The sequence below is a fragment of the Scyliorhinus torazame genome, chromosome 18 (genome assembly GCF_047496885.1).
Source record: "Scyliorhinus torazame isolate Kashiwa2021f chromosome 18, sScyTor2.1, whole genome shotgun sequence".
In the NCBI taxonomy this organism is placed as follows: Eukaryota; Metazoa; Chordata; class Chondrichthyes; order Carcharhiniformes; family Scyliorhinidae; genus Scyliorhinus; species Scyliorhinus torazame.
This window is the reverse complement of record NC_092724.1, coordinates 101950076-101963265: the sequence shown is the minus strand read 5'-3', so window position 1 is coordinate 101963265 and position 13190 is coordinate 101950076. Positions and strand designations below refer to the sequence as shown.

The window sequence follows — 13190 nt, the reverse complement described above, 5'->3', positions numbered from 1 at the left end:
GCAGCACTCCTACAGTACTAACCCTCTGACTGCAGTATTCCCTCAGTATTGACCCTCTGACAGTGTAGTATTCACTCATTATTGACCCTCTGACTGAGCAGCACTTCCTCAGTACTGGTCCTCCAATAGTGCAGCGCTCCCTCAGTAGAAGACAATGAGGGTTCATGGCTGTGGGAATTATGGGCAAATGACTGAGTGGGTTGGGAGGTGGTAGATGGGGGGCACATCAGCTCCTCTTCATATCTGCTCCATATGGGCACTAAATTTCCCCAAACTTAAAGCATTGCCTTTCGCCAGCAGTGTCATCATTCACATCAACGGGAGGGGGGGGGGGGCAAAATTCTTGCAGAAAATCCCCCAATCCAATGAATAAGATCCCCGTGCAGCATTCCCCAGGGAGAAGCACTGACCTCACAAACCATCTTCTTTGCCTTATCGTCTGTGCCTCTCAATTCACTCGTCAACTCCTCATACTCAGCCCTCAGCTGCTGCAGGTCTGATTCCAGTTTACGTTTGAGGACAGTAGCTCCTTGAAACTGGGAAAGGAAACAAAAGGGCAAATTAGTCAGGTTTCCATGGAAAATCTTGGAATTTCTGATGGGACTTTCCCAAGAATCCTGGTTGCAATCTCACCCTGGTTCAGTTATGTCAATAGAAGAATTGCAGCTGAAGACAGTCACTAGGTTTACTCATAGTTGGATACCGAAATCGCTGCGCCTTTCATTTCTTGGACACCCTGCAGTCCCACTTTCCCCTAGTTTATAACCCCCCCCCCCCAAACCCCCCCACCCCCCCAACCCTCCCCTATCTTCCTCATGTGGTACTTGCAATATACCATGTGATATAGAGGGGTAAATTACAAGGATAGGGTGCACAGAGTAGGCTTAAGTTTAAAAAGATTATTTGATGGGATGTGGGCGTCGCAGGCTGGGCCAGCATTTATTGCCCATCCCTAATTGCCCTTGAACTGATTGGCTTGCTCGGCCAGAGGGCACTTTTATGAGCCAACCACATTGCAGTTGTTGAGGGGGGGGGGGGGGGGGGGACAACAACTGAAAATGTCAAAACTGAGTTCAATGAGTTTTGTTAGGCAGGGGTATTAAAGAGTTATGGAATCAAGGTGGATAAATAGACTTAGGATACAGATCGACCATCGTGTGAATGCCTGAACAGGCTGGAGGGGCTGTATTACACCACAGAATCCCACCTCCCACTGTCACTATTTCTTGCCACAACCACAAAAAGATAAATGTGCAATGGAATTGAAGCTGGGGGAAAAAAAACAGTCCACAAATAAAATTTGGAGCTCACAAACTATCAGGCAGCCCAACCCTCTACTTTATAAAACTCACAACTTATGTGTAAATGATTGGGAATTTAATGATTTCAACCTGACAACTTATGATCTACATGTTGATGTCTTACTAATTACACTGTTACGGTTTCCGGCAATTACCTTGTTGGACCGGTGACAGGTATTTGTACACCTATAAATGGGGACGACTGGGACACTGGGATGTTAGAATAATGTGAACAGTGAACTAAGCCAATCAACTTTCTCCAGCAAAGGAGGTCTTTGTTTTAACGTCATCAAATGGCGAGGATCCAATTAGCACGGCGGACTGTCACACAAAATGCAGTGTGCAGTAGATCGTTCATATTTATTCTATGTATTAATGAGAGATGCATTTTGCACTGTATCGCAATTATTTATGTACAAAATATGCATAATCATGTAATCCCTTTATTATTTTATGATTTGTTTTTAAAAATTTGTCCAATTAAGGGGCAATTTAGCGTGGCCAATCCACCTACCCTGCACATCTTTAGGTTGTGCGGGTGAGACCCACGCAGATCGGGGAGAATGTGCAAACTCCACACGGACAGTGACTCAGGGCTAGGATCGAACCCGGGTCCTCAGTGCTCCACCCTAACTTGTTTTTACTTTAACGATAATTGCCTATAGCTATGTTATTATAAATTATGATTATGTTTTATTAGGTTCATGAATTTGTTACCTGCCGCTATGGTGATTATTTTCAATAAACCAAGTTGTCACTTCCAAAACCTATTTTGAGGAATTCAAATGGTTTCAAGTGCTCAGCTTTCGATACAGCTTTCCCTGTCCCAGTCTGCCATTCTAGACCTGCTCTCCTTACCTGTGTGTTAATCTCGTTGTATTTATCGGTCATCTCCATTAGTTCTTGCTCCAGGATTTTGCGTGCCCGGTCAGTCATGTCCAGGGCGCTGCGGGTTTCCTCCAGCTCCGTGGATAACACGCTGCAGCGTCGCTCCATCAGGCTGTACTGCTCTCGGAGTTCCTCATGCTGTCGGGCGTCATCCTCCATCTGGGTCTGCACATCCTGGGTAACACAGTAACACAGTTCTTTCAACACCAACCACCCAGCTGCTCAAGGAAGCAGCTGCCATGCCAACCGTCTGCCAGGGTTTACAGAAACGAAAGAGCTTGCATTTGTGTAGCGCCCTTCAGCACCGCAGGGTGTCCCAACCGCTTTGCAGCCATTGACGTGCTTCGTTTTGTAGTGCGATCATAGAATCCCTTCAGTGCAGAAGAAGGCCATTTGGCCCATCGAGTTTGTACTGGCCCCCTGTAAGAGCACCCTACCCAAACCCACGCCCTATCCCAAAAAACCCTTAACCTAACCCACACATCTTTGGATCCTTGCCGTAACGTACAGGGCAACCAATCTGTGCACGGGAAGTTCCCGCAAACATTAACCAAAATGTTATATTAAATGATCGTCTGTTCTGAGGGTTTGGCTGAGAGTCAGTACTGGGAGCTGGAACTGGCCCTTTGACCTTTGGGAGAGAAGATGAAGTCAGTCATACACAGTGGCCCTTCCTCTGTGAGAAAAAGGAATGTGGTCAAGCCGCCGCTCCCCCCCCCCCCCCCCCCCCCCAACACCATTTTTTAATTACCCGGGACCTTGGGGAGCGAATCATTCCCCAACATTTTCTCTATGGCAACACCTCAGCCAATCAGGGTCAAATTGGAAACCAATCAGCATCCTTTCTCCTCTAGTATAAATTGTTGTGATTGAAATTTGGCATTCTTATACTTGTCCTGGAAGACAAAACAAAAACTCCAGCAATGCGTCTCTCTTTTCAGCAATATCGAAGAAGATGTACCCTTCAGAGCTCACTCGCAAAAGGACCGGCGGGTGGAGATGGATTAAAATCTTACGGGGCGCTTCTGTCTGGTGACTGTCCACTCCTTCGTAATCACATGGGTCAATGGCACCCCCAAGGAATGTGCCGCGGTATAATAGGACTGACCACCCTATGGGCTGGTTACATGATTACAGTCAAAGGAAGGAGCATTCGCATTGGGGGGACCGGTCACGCTGTTAATCAGTCTGAGAACCCCTTCCAACACTTCACAATATTCTGTAGAACGTAAAGGCAGGACGGCAATAACGTTCTGAGATCTTTTCTATGGTTTTTCATGTCGTGGCCAGTTCTATTATCACCTCGGTAACAACGATGAGCTTGAACAACATGGGAAGGAAAATGCGGAGAACAACTGGTCTGCCCTGGAAAAATAATGCGGGAGTCTCAGGAACTGAGGGATGGGAGCACCCTGACATTTTAAACAGACTGTCATATTTTAATGCGAGAGCAGGAGCTGGTGCACAGCACCACCTGGTGGATGTGTAAATTGGGGATTGGCCGAGACCAGTGGTCCCAATCTTTTCAGTAACACGGCACACATTTCAATGAGACAAACAATTCCATGGCCCACCCATTTTTTTCAGCTGAATCGATTGCTCCAGAACATCGTATTTACTATGGTTAGAGTCTTACTTAGAGGGCAAACTTCAAAGCAAATTCACTTGTAGTTGTAGTTTTGGGAATTCTGCTTCTGGTTGAAGCTTTACTACGTTGGAAGACTAATAATATGACTTCTAATGTTCCAGATTCCCGGGATACTGACGTTTACACATTTTACAGTGACGCACTGTTTATCAGGATGTCACGGTGGCACAGTGGTTAGCACTGCTGCCTCACAGCACCAGGGGTTCGATTCCAACCTCGGGTTACTGCCCGCGTCAAGTTTGCACATTCTCCGTGTCTTCGTGGGTTTCCTCGGGGTGTTCCAGTTTCCTCCCAGTCCAAAGGTGTGCAGGTTAGGTGGGGTGAAGGGGATAGGGCGGGCGACTGGGCTTAGGTATGGTGCTGTTTCGGAGGGTTGGTGCAGACTCGATGGGCTGAATGGCCGTCTTCTACACTGTAGGGATTCTATGATCTTATCGCTACCCCTGTGCAGAGAACGGTTTAGTTATTCTTAACCATGTGACACACATGCCCATAAAACACACTGTCCATTCTCAGGATGCGCCTGCAGTTTAACCACAATTATTGCATTGCACCTTCGGAGCTGCAGATTGTCAACATGACCGAGTCAGGTAAAGTTGCATTGATGCCGACAGGCGTGTTGCAGTCATGAGGAATTAAAACAGAGACGATGTGAAGGAGCATATTTTAAATATGTGCTTTGCAGTGGGGAGAGAGACGGAGGATAAACATGCGATTACTCCGTCACATTGTGCTTTACTGCTGAATTGAGGTGCCAGGTCTGAAGGGAGTGTGCCTGTTACTGTGCAGTCATATCTCCCAGTAGCAAACCCAGCCTGCATCGGCTGACCCCAGACTGTCTGCACACTCACAACAGGCAAGGCCTATTCGTAACTCTGGCTGAGAACTCATGCCAATGCCTGCAACACATTATTTAAGAATGACAAATGAAATTGAAATTAAGGTGCGGTCTGTTTGCAAGTGGGTGAGTGCTAATCTAGAAGGACATTTCCCGCTGTGGGTGATGAGGAAAATGGGAATGCGCTTTTGAAAAAAACAAGGAATATGTCAAGAAAGTGAAGTGGAGGCTTCTTGAAAGTGAGAACTTCAGCAGCATTGGGCAGGTCTCCTGGCCTCTTGGAGACATTGGGCCAGATCTACCCGAATGGGAACAAAGTCCCATAGCGCGCGATTAGCGCTTGGAGCACCGTGAAAGATGACATTATCGGACTGCCATTTGGGTAGATTGGGGGCTTCAGTGGGGAACGCGCGGCCGAGGCCGCTCTTGGTTCTGTTTTCTCCACTGAAGAGCTCCGGTCGCCGGAACTCCTCAATGCAGGGAGAAGATTGGGACACCATTTTTAAACCCCATGTGCAACCCACAAACCCCCCTAAGGCCAACTCACCTCTATGGGGGTCCTGGGTTCTGCCCCCACACCTGCGCAGGTCTCACCTGGGCCTGATCTCCGCCATGCCTGGCAGTGCCCCTGCCACCAGGTCACCGTTGCAGTGCCAGGCTGACACCCTAGTGGAACTGCCAGGGTGCCCAGGTGGCACAAACAGTGCCAGGGTGTCACCCTGCCCAGAAGGTAAGCACCTGGTGGCCTCCAAACACCTGAGGGACCCCCACGAGCGCCATTCAGTCTGGCACCCGTTTGTGGAGACCAGCTCTGAATGACGCATGCCCGAGTTCTCCAAGGCGAGGGGGTTAGATCCCATGCCTTGGTTAGATTGTGGGAGAGCATATTACAGTGAGACTAGCTGTCTCACTCTAATATGCAGATTTTCTAGAAAGTGATCCCGTCCACAATGGGTGGGATTCATATCACGACGTCTCGCAGGATCGCGTTAGATCTCGCAAGGTGTGGTAAACTGGGTTGTTCCCTCCAGTTCACCAGCCGGGTTCATCATTTGTTGGTTGTCAGGAAAATGGAGATCATGCTAAACATTTTGAAGAGGTCCTGCTGTTCAAATCAATTGGAATTCCGTCAGAGGGCAGCACGGTGGCACAGTGGTTAGCATTGCTGCCTGACAGCACCGAGGACCATGGTTCGATCCCAGCCCTGGGTCACTGTCCGTGTGCAGTTTGCAGATTCACCCAGAGTCTGCGTGGGTCCCACCCCCACAACTCAAAGATGTACAGGATAGGTGGGTTGCCCACGCTAAATTGCCTCTTAATTGAAAAAAAAAGAATTGGGTACTCTAAAAAAGGAACTCCGTTGGCGATCTTTGGCCATTTTTGGCTCCCTAATGTTTTGTAAATATTGAGGCCATTGTTTGCGGAGGTATTTAAGGGGAAGGAAGTTCCCAGTGGTTGTGATTTCCGCTGAAACTCCTCCTAGCTCTCTCTAGTAAACAAACGGTACAACATGTATTTGTTAAAAATAACTCACATTTATATCGCGACTTTCACAACTTAGGATGTTCCCAAAGCACTTTACAGCAAATTAAGTATTTTCCAAGTGCAGTCACTGTTGTAATGAAGGATAAGGTTTTTCAAACTGTAGGTTACGACCTGCAGGTGGGTCACCGGCGGGTGACAGGAGGGTCACGGAGCGATCAATCTCGGTGTTCCCGATCGCCGGAGAAGCGCCCAATGGCCACAACTGGCTTTTAAATTAAGAATGTCGGCCATGACCAGCTTTTAACTTGAATGGCGCAGTCTTGAGGCCAAAAGCAGTGGAAGAGTGCAGGTCATGTGCCTTGTATGTCCGTGCCTTTGGCGCAAAATCACGCAATCCTCCATTTTCTAACTGCGAGCGAGCAAGGCAACAGGATTGTGAAGAAGTGAAGATAGATCGTTTTTAACAAAGGAAAAATGAAATCATGAACAATACAGAATAAAGATGATTTCTTGAGGTATGGCTTTGTTAATTGTGCCAACGCAAATCAGGATTCAAAGCCCATTTATTGTTATATGCAGGGAAGTACCGGCAAACAAGAGTCTAAAACCCTCAAAATTTCAGAAGTATTTGAAGAAATGTAACATTCCCAGCACGCCATTTTTTCAGGAAAACCAAATGAACCCGTTTGATAGGAAACCGTTGATATAATGTGGATGAAATATGATAAAGACTGCTTCAATAACAAGTTGTCATACAAATGAAAAATTGGCCAAATGGGTAAGAGGGAAAATAGAAACATATGGGCTCCCTTAGCTTCCAGCAACAGAGAAAATGAAAAAGATGGGCGGCATTTCCTTTTGACACCCCACATTGAATGCAGAGATTGGTGAAGCAGGAACTTATGCCCATGGTTTCAAACAGACTGACACTGTGAATCTCACTCGCTCATGTCAGGGGCAGAGTTTGAGCAGAGGTCAAGCACTGACAGCAGAAAATCCTCAGGGTGGGCTCTGTGCTCCCTTCACTGACTGGTTTCCAGACTACCCGGCAGGAGGTTCATCATTTTGCTCAGCCTCTCAGCTAGATTCTGGGAAGGGCTCAGAAAAGAAAGCGTTTTAAAAGCAGGATGGGAAAAAAATGGAAACTATAAAGGAGAGTGTGCAACGGTAATTTCTGGACAAAATGTCCTCAATCGCGTCTTGTCAAGACTGTTCCCACAATGAACACTAAAAGGTCGGAAACATCTTCAGACCATGCAGAAAATACCTGGAAGGTCCCTAGCACCAAAGTTCTGCTGATAAGCTGGAGAAAAGGGGTCTCTGATCTTGAGAGGAGACGACGGAATGAGGCACGTACAAAAATATTCAAGATATTAAACAACAGTCTTATATTACAACAGCGACTGTGTTTGTAAAATACTTCATTAGCTTAAAAGCACTTGCATGTCTCGACAACAGCTCTCCCTCAATTTGTGGGTGATGTCGGCTTTGGGCTGTGAGCTTCTGCTTCGAGGTAGTGGGATCCCGATGCAGGGTTCACTTCCTTTTTTCCCCTTCCTCAGATGTACTGAAGTTATGAGAGGTGCTACATAAATGCAAGTTCTAGATAAGGTTACCCTGGAGTTTCCACCAATGACCCCCTAGTTTTAGATTCTCCCACAAGAGGAAGCATCCTCTCCACATCCATCCTATCAAGATCTCCTCAGGATCTTTTATATTACAATCAATTTGCCTCTTAATCTTCTAAACCCCAGTGGATACAAGCCTAGCCTTCCCAACCCTTCCTCATAAGGCAGCCCACTCATGCAGGGCATTAGTCCGGTAAACGGTCTCAGAACTGCAATTGCAAGTCCTTTGTCTGGTGTTATATACGAACCATAAAAGCTCAGGAGACCCGGGAAGGTGGATCAAAATGGTGGTTTATTTTCAGCCAAAAGAAAAGGGTGCAATGTGGCATACAGCACCAACCAGGACGACCGATCATGCCGGTCCCAATCCGGGCCGGCTTTTAAGGGTTGATTCTATGAGCCCCAGCTGATGGGCCTCCCCCCAATAGCGGGGAAGCTGGTATTCCATTGAGTCCCATGGGGAGATCAATTGGGTCCCGTGACAGTTACCACACAAGCCTACAATTCATCTTCATTTTTTGAAGTTCCAAATGGATGAGATAAGGTGGACCAGTTCCCCCCCCCCCCCTCCCCCCCCCCCCCCCCCCCCCCCACTGATATTGTTAGCTGTTCTCCATCTTAAACTATCCCCATTCGATATTGGACGCTGTTACTCCTGCAGCGTTCAGCTCTTGCCTCACCTTTGTCTGTTGTTGCATCTTCTTCAATAACTTCATGAGCTCGCTGTTGTTCTTGTTCCCCTGGTCCAGTTGGATTTCCAGCTCATTCAGGTCACTCTCCAGCTTCTTCTTTACTCTCAGTGCCTCCCCGCGTCCTTTCACCTCCGCATCAAGACTGGCTTGCAACGAATCCAGAGCTCGCTGGTGGTTTTTCCTTGATGGGTAAAACATAGTCCAGTCATTGGAAAGGCCTGAGGCAATGGGAAAACCCTTTCAAGCAGCAAAGCAAAGTGGAGGAAATGGCCGCCCATGACCCCAGGCAACAAAGCCATCAATGAGTGTCAACAGGCAAACTCAAGCTCGCTCAAAACTCTGCTGCCCACACTTTAACTTGCACCAAGTCCTATCCACCCCGCACTCGCTGACCCATATTGGTTCCCAGTCCAGCGACACCTTGATTTTAAAATTGTATCCTTCTTTTGAAACCCTCGCTCCTCCCCATCTCAGTAATCTGATCCAACCCTCCAAGCTCTCTTCACTCTTCCAGTTCTGGTCTCTTGTGCATCCCTGATTTTTATCATTCCACCATTGGGTGGCCATGCTGACGGAGGTCCCTAACTCAGCAATTCCCTTCCTAAACCTCCCCGCCCTCCATCGCTTCTGCTTTTAGACAATCCTTAAAACGGTTATCAGATCAGGCTTCTGGGCATCTGTCCTGACATCTTATTTTGTGGATCAGTGACAAATGTTGTTCGATAACGTCCTGTTAAAGGTGACCTGGGATTATAAGCTGCTGCTGCTCCAACGTATTCCTTCCTGGGGCTCTCGAATTGCACTTTTGTCTCTTCACTTTTGAATTCCCTTCGTAATGCAATCTAAAGATTTTAAAAGCCAATTCTTGGTGACCAATCGAGCTCATGTTCCTCGATCTTCCTCCTCTTCTCTACTCTGCTCCTATCCTGGACCTCGGCTTTGTCTCGCCTCGTGAACTCTCAACAATAAATGGATCCTCATCACCCGAATCGCAAAGACAGGAACACATGACAGCCTCTGAAGCTGCTGCGGGGTCAGAAAGCTTCTAAATGGGGAAAACTGCAAAGAATAAAGTGCATGCTTCAGACTTACCGCAGGAGGGAGGGAGGTATCCAAGCAGGAGTTATGGAAGACAGAAGGGAAGAAGAGAAAAGTGAGCAAAGGCTAGAAACAGATACTTTATCAGGCATGAGAGGCAGGTGGCAATTCATTTCGGATGAGCTGCTGAAGCTTTGAGGGCAAAACATTGATCCGAGAAAACGCACACTACTGCCCACCATAGAAAGACGTACTGAATCAAACTGAGGATGGCAGCATGGGGCTGAATTCTGATGTCGATACAAATAAAATAAGTAATCATAATTTTGAGCATAGCTAAGGACGATCAATAATATAAAGTATAAAATAATCAAATGTTTACAGTTATGAATATTTAAACATCAAATAGTTACAATACATTGCAAAATGCAGCTCTCCTTAATTTCTTCGATGGCACCTTCCAAACCCCAATCTGGAAGGACTAGGGCCGCAGACGCATGGGAGCACCACCGCTTGCAAGTTCCCCTCCAAGTCACGCACCATCCCGACTTGGAAATATATCCCTGCCGTTCTTTCACTGTCACTGGGACAAAATCCTGGAACTCCCTCCCGAACAGCAAAGTGGGTGCATCTACACCACAGGGACTGCAGAGGTCCAAGAAGGCAGATCATCACCACCTTCTGAAGGGGAATTAGGGATGAACGACATGTGCTGGGCTATCCAGCGACGCCCACATATCATGAAAGAATAATATATTTTAAAAATTAAAGGACTACTGAAAGTCCATAGATCGTATGCTGTCATGTTCAGTTCCTTGAATTTTCAACATTGGTTATATACTTTTTACAAACTTCATAAATGAAAGCATTGGGCTGTCGAGTGGTCTATTTGTTCTGTATTTTTCTCCTTAATTCAAGCCCACATTTACCTACCGTATAGTTTCCTACACAAAACATTTTGTGGTGCAGAGTTGACCAACACAGGTTGGAAAAGGCCCCTGGTTTTAACTCCAGTCTGTGTTGATTTAGCTGATCTCAGTTCAGTCATAGAGTTATTATAGCCTCCCTCCATCCTCTTGGGCCATGAGAAGGTAATTTTGCCAGTGCCTCCCCCACCCAACACTGATTGAGCAATCCATGCGTTGTCATTTCCCCGCCCTCTTCCTACATCCCTGCGCTTTCCTCCTTTTCAGATAGTTAGAAAATTCTGAAAGTTTAGACACATTGACAGCACACAAGGAGGCCATTCTGCCCATTTAGTTTGTGCCAGTGGAGAAACATGCCCTCCAGGCTACTCCCGTTTTGTAGCACTTCGTTCGTAGCCCTGGAGGTCACATGATTTCAGGCACATGGCCAGACCTAGGGTGGAATTTTAGCAGTCCGTCACGAAAGGGGCAGAGCTGTTCAAAGGTCTGTTAATTTTCCAGTTCCGCCAATGGGAGAATTCCGTCCCTGATTACATTAGGACAAGGGGGTGCTCCTCCAGGCTCTGCCAACTCATGAGTGACATGAAACTATCTGTTTTGATGTTCCTGTTACCCCAATCTGTGTTGAATTGAAACAGTGTTTGAACTCAGTACACTAATGCCGATTAAATATTGTGGAAAGAAAATGAGATTACCGCGTTGCCTCAAACTCCTCTTCCTTCTCCTGGATTCTACGGTCAATCTCTGCCTTCACTTGGGTCAGCTCAAGCTGCAATCGAACCACTTTACTCTCTTCAGCCTAAAACCAGGAGAACAGCAGTCAGCTAAATAGATAACAATCCACAGTCAGTAATTAGCAAATAATGGCTCAGTGCATGGAACAGTAATATCTCGAAAAAAAACATAAATGTGCCAAAATACTCAGAACAAATAGCCTGTGAATGTACCATAATGTTCAGAAAGATTTGCCTGTAAGTGTACCATAATATTCAGAAAAACTAACCTGTAAGTGTACCATAATATTCAGAAAAACGAACCTGTAAATGCACCGTAATATTCAGAAAAACTAGCTTGTAGATGTACTGTAATATTCAGAAAAACTAACCTGTAAGTATAACATAATATTCAGAAAAACTAGCCTGTAAATGTACCGTAATATTCAGAAAAATGATCATGTAAATGTACTGCAATATTCAGAAAAAACTATCCTGTAAATATACCGTAATGCTCAGCAAAGCTAGCCTGTAAATGTACTGTAATATTCAGAAAAACTAGCCTGTAAATGTACTGTAATATTCAGAAAAACTGTCCTGTAAATGCACTGTAATAATCAGAAAAACTATCCTGTAAATGGATAATTATTTTCCAAAAAACCTCAGTAAATGTACTGTAAAACTCAGAAAAACTACTCTCTAAATGTATCATAATACGCAGAAATACTGACCCATAAATGTACCCTAATTTTCTGAATAATAATTCCTGCAATGTACCGCAACATTCAGAAAAACGGCTCAGAAAAATGCACCATAATTTTCAGAAAAATACTATCCTTGTAAATGTACCATAATAATCAAAAAAAACCTCTAAATGTCCAGTAAAACTCAGAAAAAGCTATCAAGTAAACATATGTAATAATCAGAAAACACCCCCCAGTACATGTACTGTAATATTCAGATACCGTGACCCATATAAATGTACCGTAATAATCCGAAAAACTACACTATAAAGGTGTCATTGACTCTGGAAAATCAGCCCCGCCAATGTATCACACCCACAATTGTAACATAATACTCAGTCACAACAGCCCATGTGCTTATACCAAAGAGTAACCATAATATTCCGAGGTAAGATATTTTTTATTCTTTCATGGGACGTTATGCCGATGGAAAAGCCAACATTTATTGCCCATGGCTAAATGCCCTTGAGAAGGTGGTGGTGAGCTGCCACCGTGAACTACTACAGTCTATCTGGTATATGTGCATTCACAGTGCTGTTAGGAAAGGAGATTCAGGATTTTGGTCCAGTGACAATCGAGTGTATATGGTACACATTGCTGCCACAGTGCACCAGCAGTTGAGGGGGTGGGGGGGGGGGGGGGGGGGGGGGGGGTTTCCAATCAAGTACACTTCTTTGTTGGATGATGTATAGCTTCTGTAGTGTTGGTGGAGCTGCAATTATTCAGGCAAAGGGAGAGTATTTAATTACACTCCTGACTTGTGCCTTCTGGATGGTGGAAATGAGTTACTTTCCTCAGAACCCCCCATCTCTGACCTGGTCTTGTAGCCACAGTTGGCTGATCCAGTTCAGTTTCTGGTCAATGGTAATCCCCAGGATATTGATAGTGGGGGATTCAGTGATGGTAATGCCATTGAATGTCAAGGGGAAATAGTTAGATTCACTCTTGGTGGAGATGGCCATTGTCTGGCTTGTGTGGTGCAAATTTTACTTGCCAAATATCAGCCCAAGCCTGGATATTGTCCAGGTCTTGCTGCCTATGCACACACACTGCTTCAGTATCTGTGGAGTTGCGAATGGAACTGAACATCGTGCAATCACTAAACATCCCCACTTCTAGCCTTGCGATGGAGAGAAGGTAATTGAAGAAGCAGTTGAAGATGGTTGGGCCTAGGACACTACCCTAGGAGCACCTGCAGTGATGTTCTGGGACTGAGATGATTGACCTCGAACCACCACAACCATCTTCCTTTGTGTCAAGTATGACTCCAACTGCGCGTGTACTTTTGAA

The 13190-nt window shown here is 45.9% G+C and overlaps 1 protein-coding gene across 11 annotated transcripts in view; it reads right to left on the bottom strand.

Moving 5' to 3' along the window:
- The window catches only part of LOC140395389 (putative uncharacterized protein MYH16), a 459619-nt gene that overhangs the window by 25284 nt on the left and 421145 nt on the right, over window positions 1-13190 (bottom strand). For all 11 annotated transcript variants that reach the window (XM_072483089.1, XM_072483086.1, XM_072483088.1 and 8 more), the window contains 4 exons: window positions 11140-11243; window positions 8469-8661; window positions 2160-2363; window positions 411-536 (listed from right to left, as the gene is read on the bottom strand). In XM_072483089.1, coding sequence (XP_072339190.1) covers window positions 411-536; window positions 2160-2363; window positions 8469-8661; window positions 11140-11243 — 627 coding nt within the window. The remainder of the gene's footprint in view (window positions 1-410; window positions 537-2159; window positions 2364-8468; window positions 8662-11139; window positions 11244-13190) is intronic.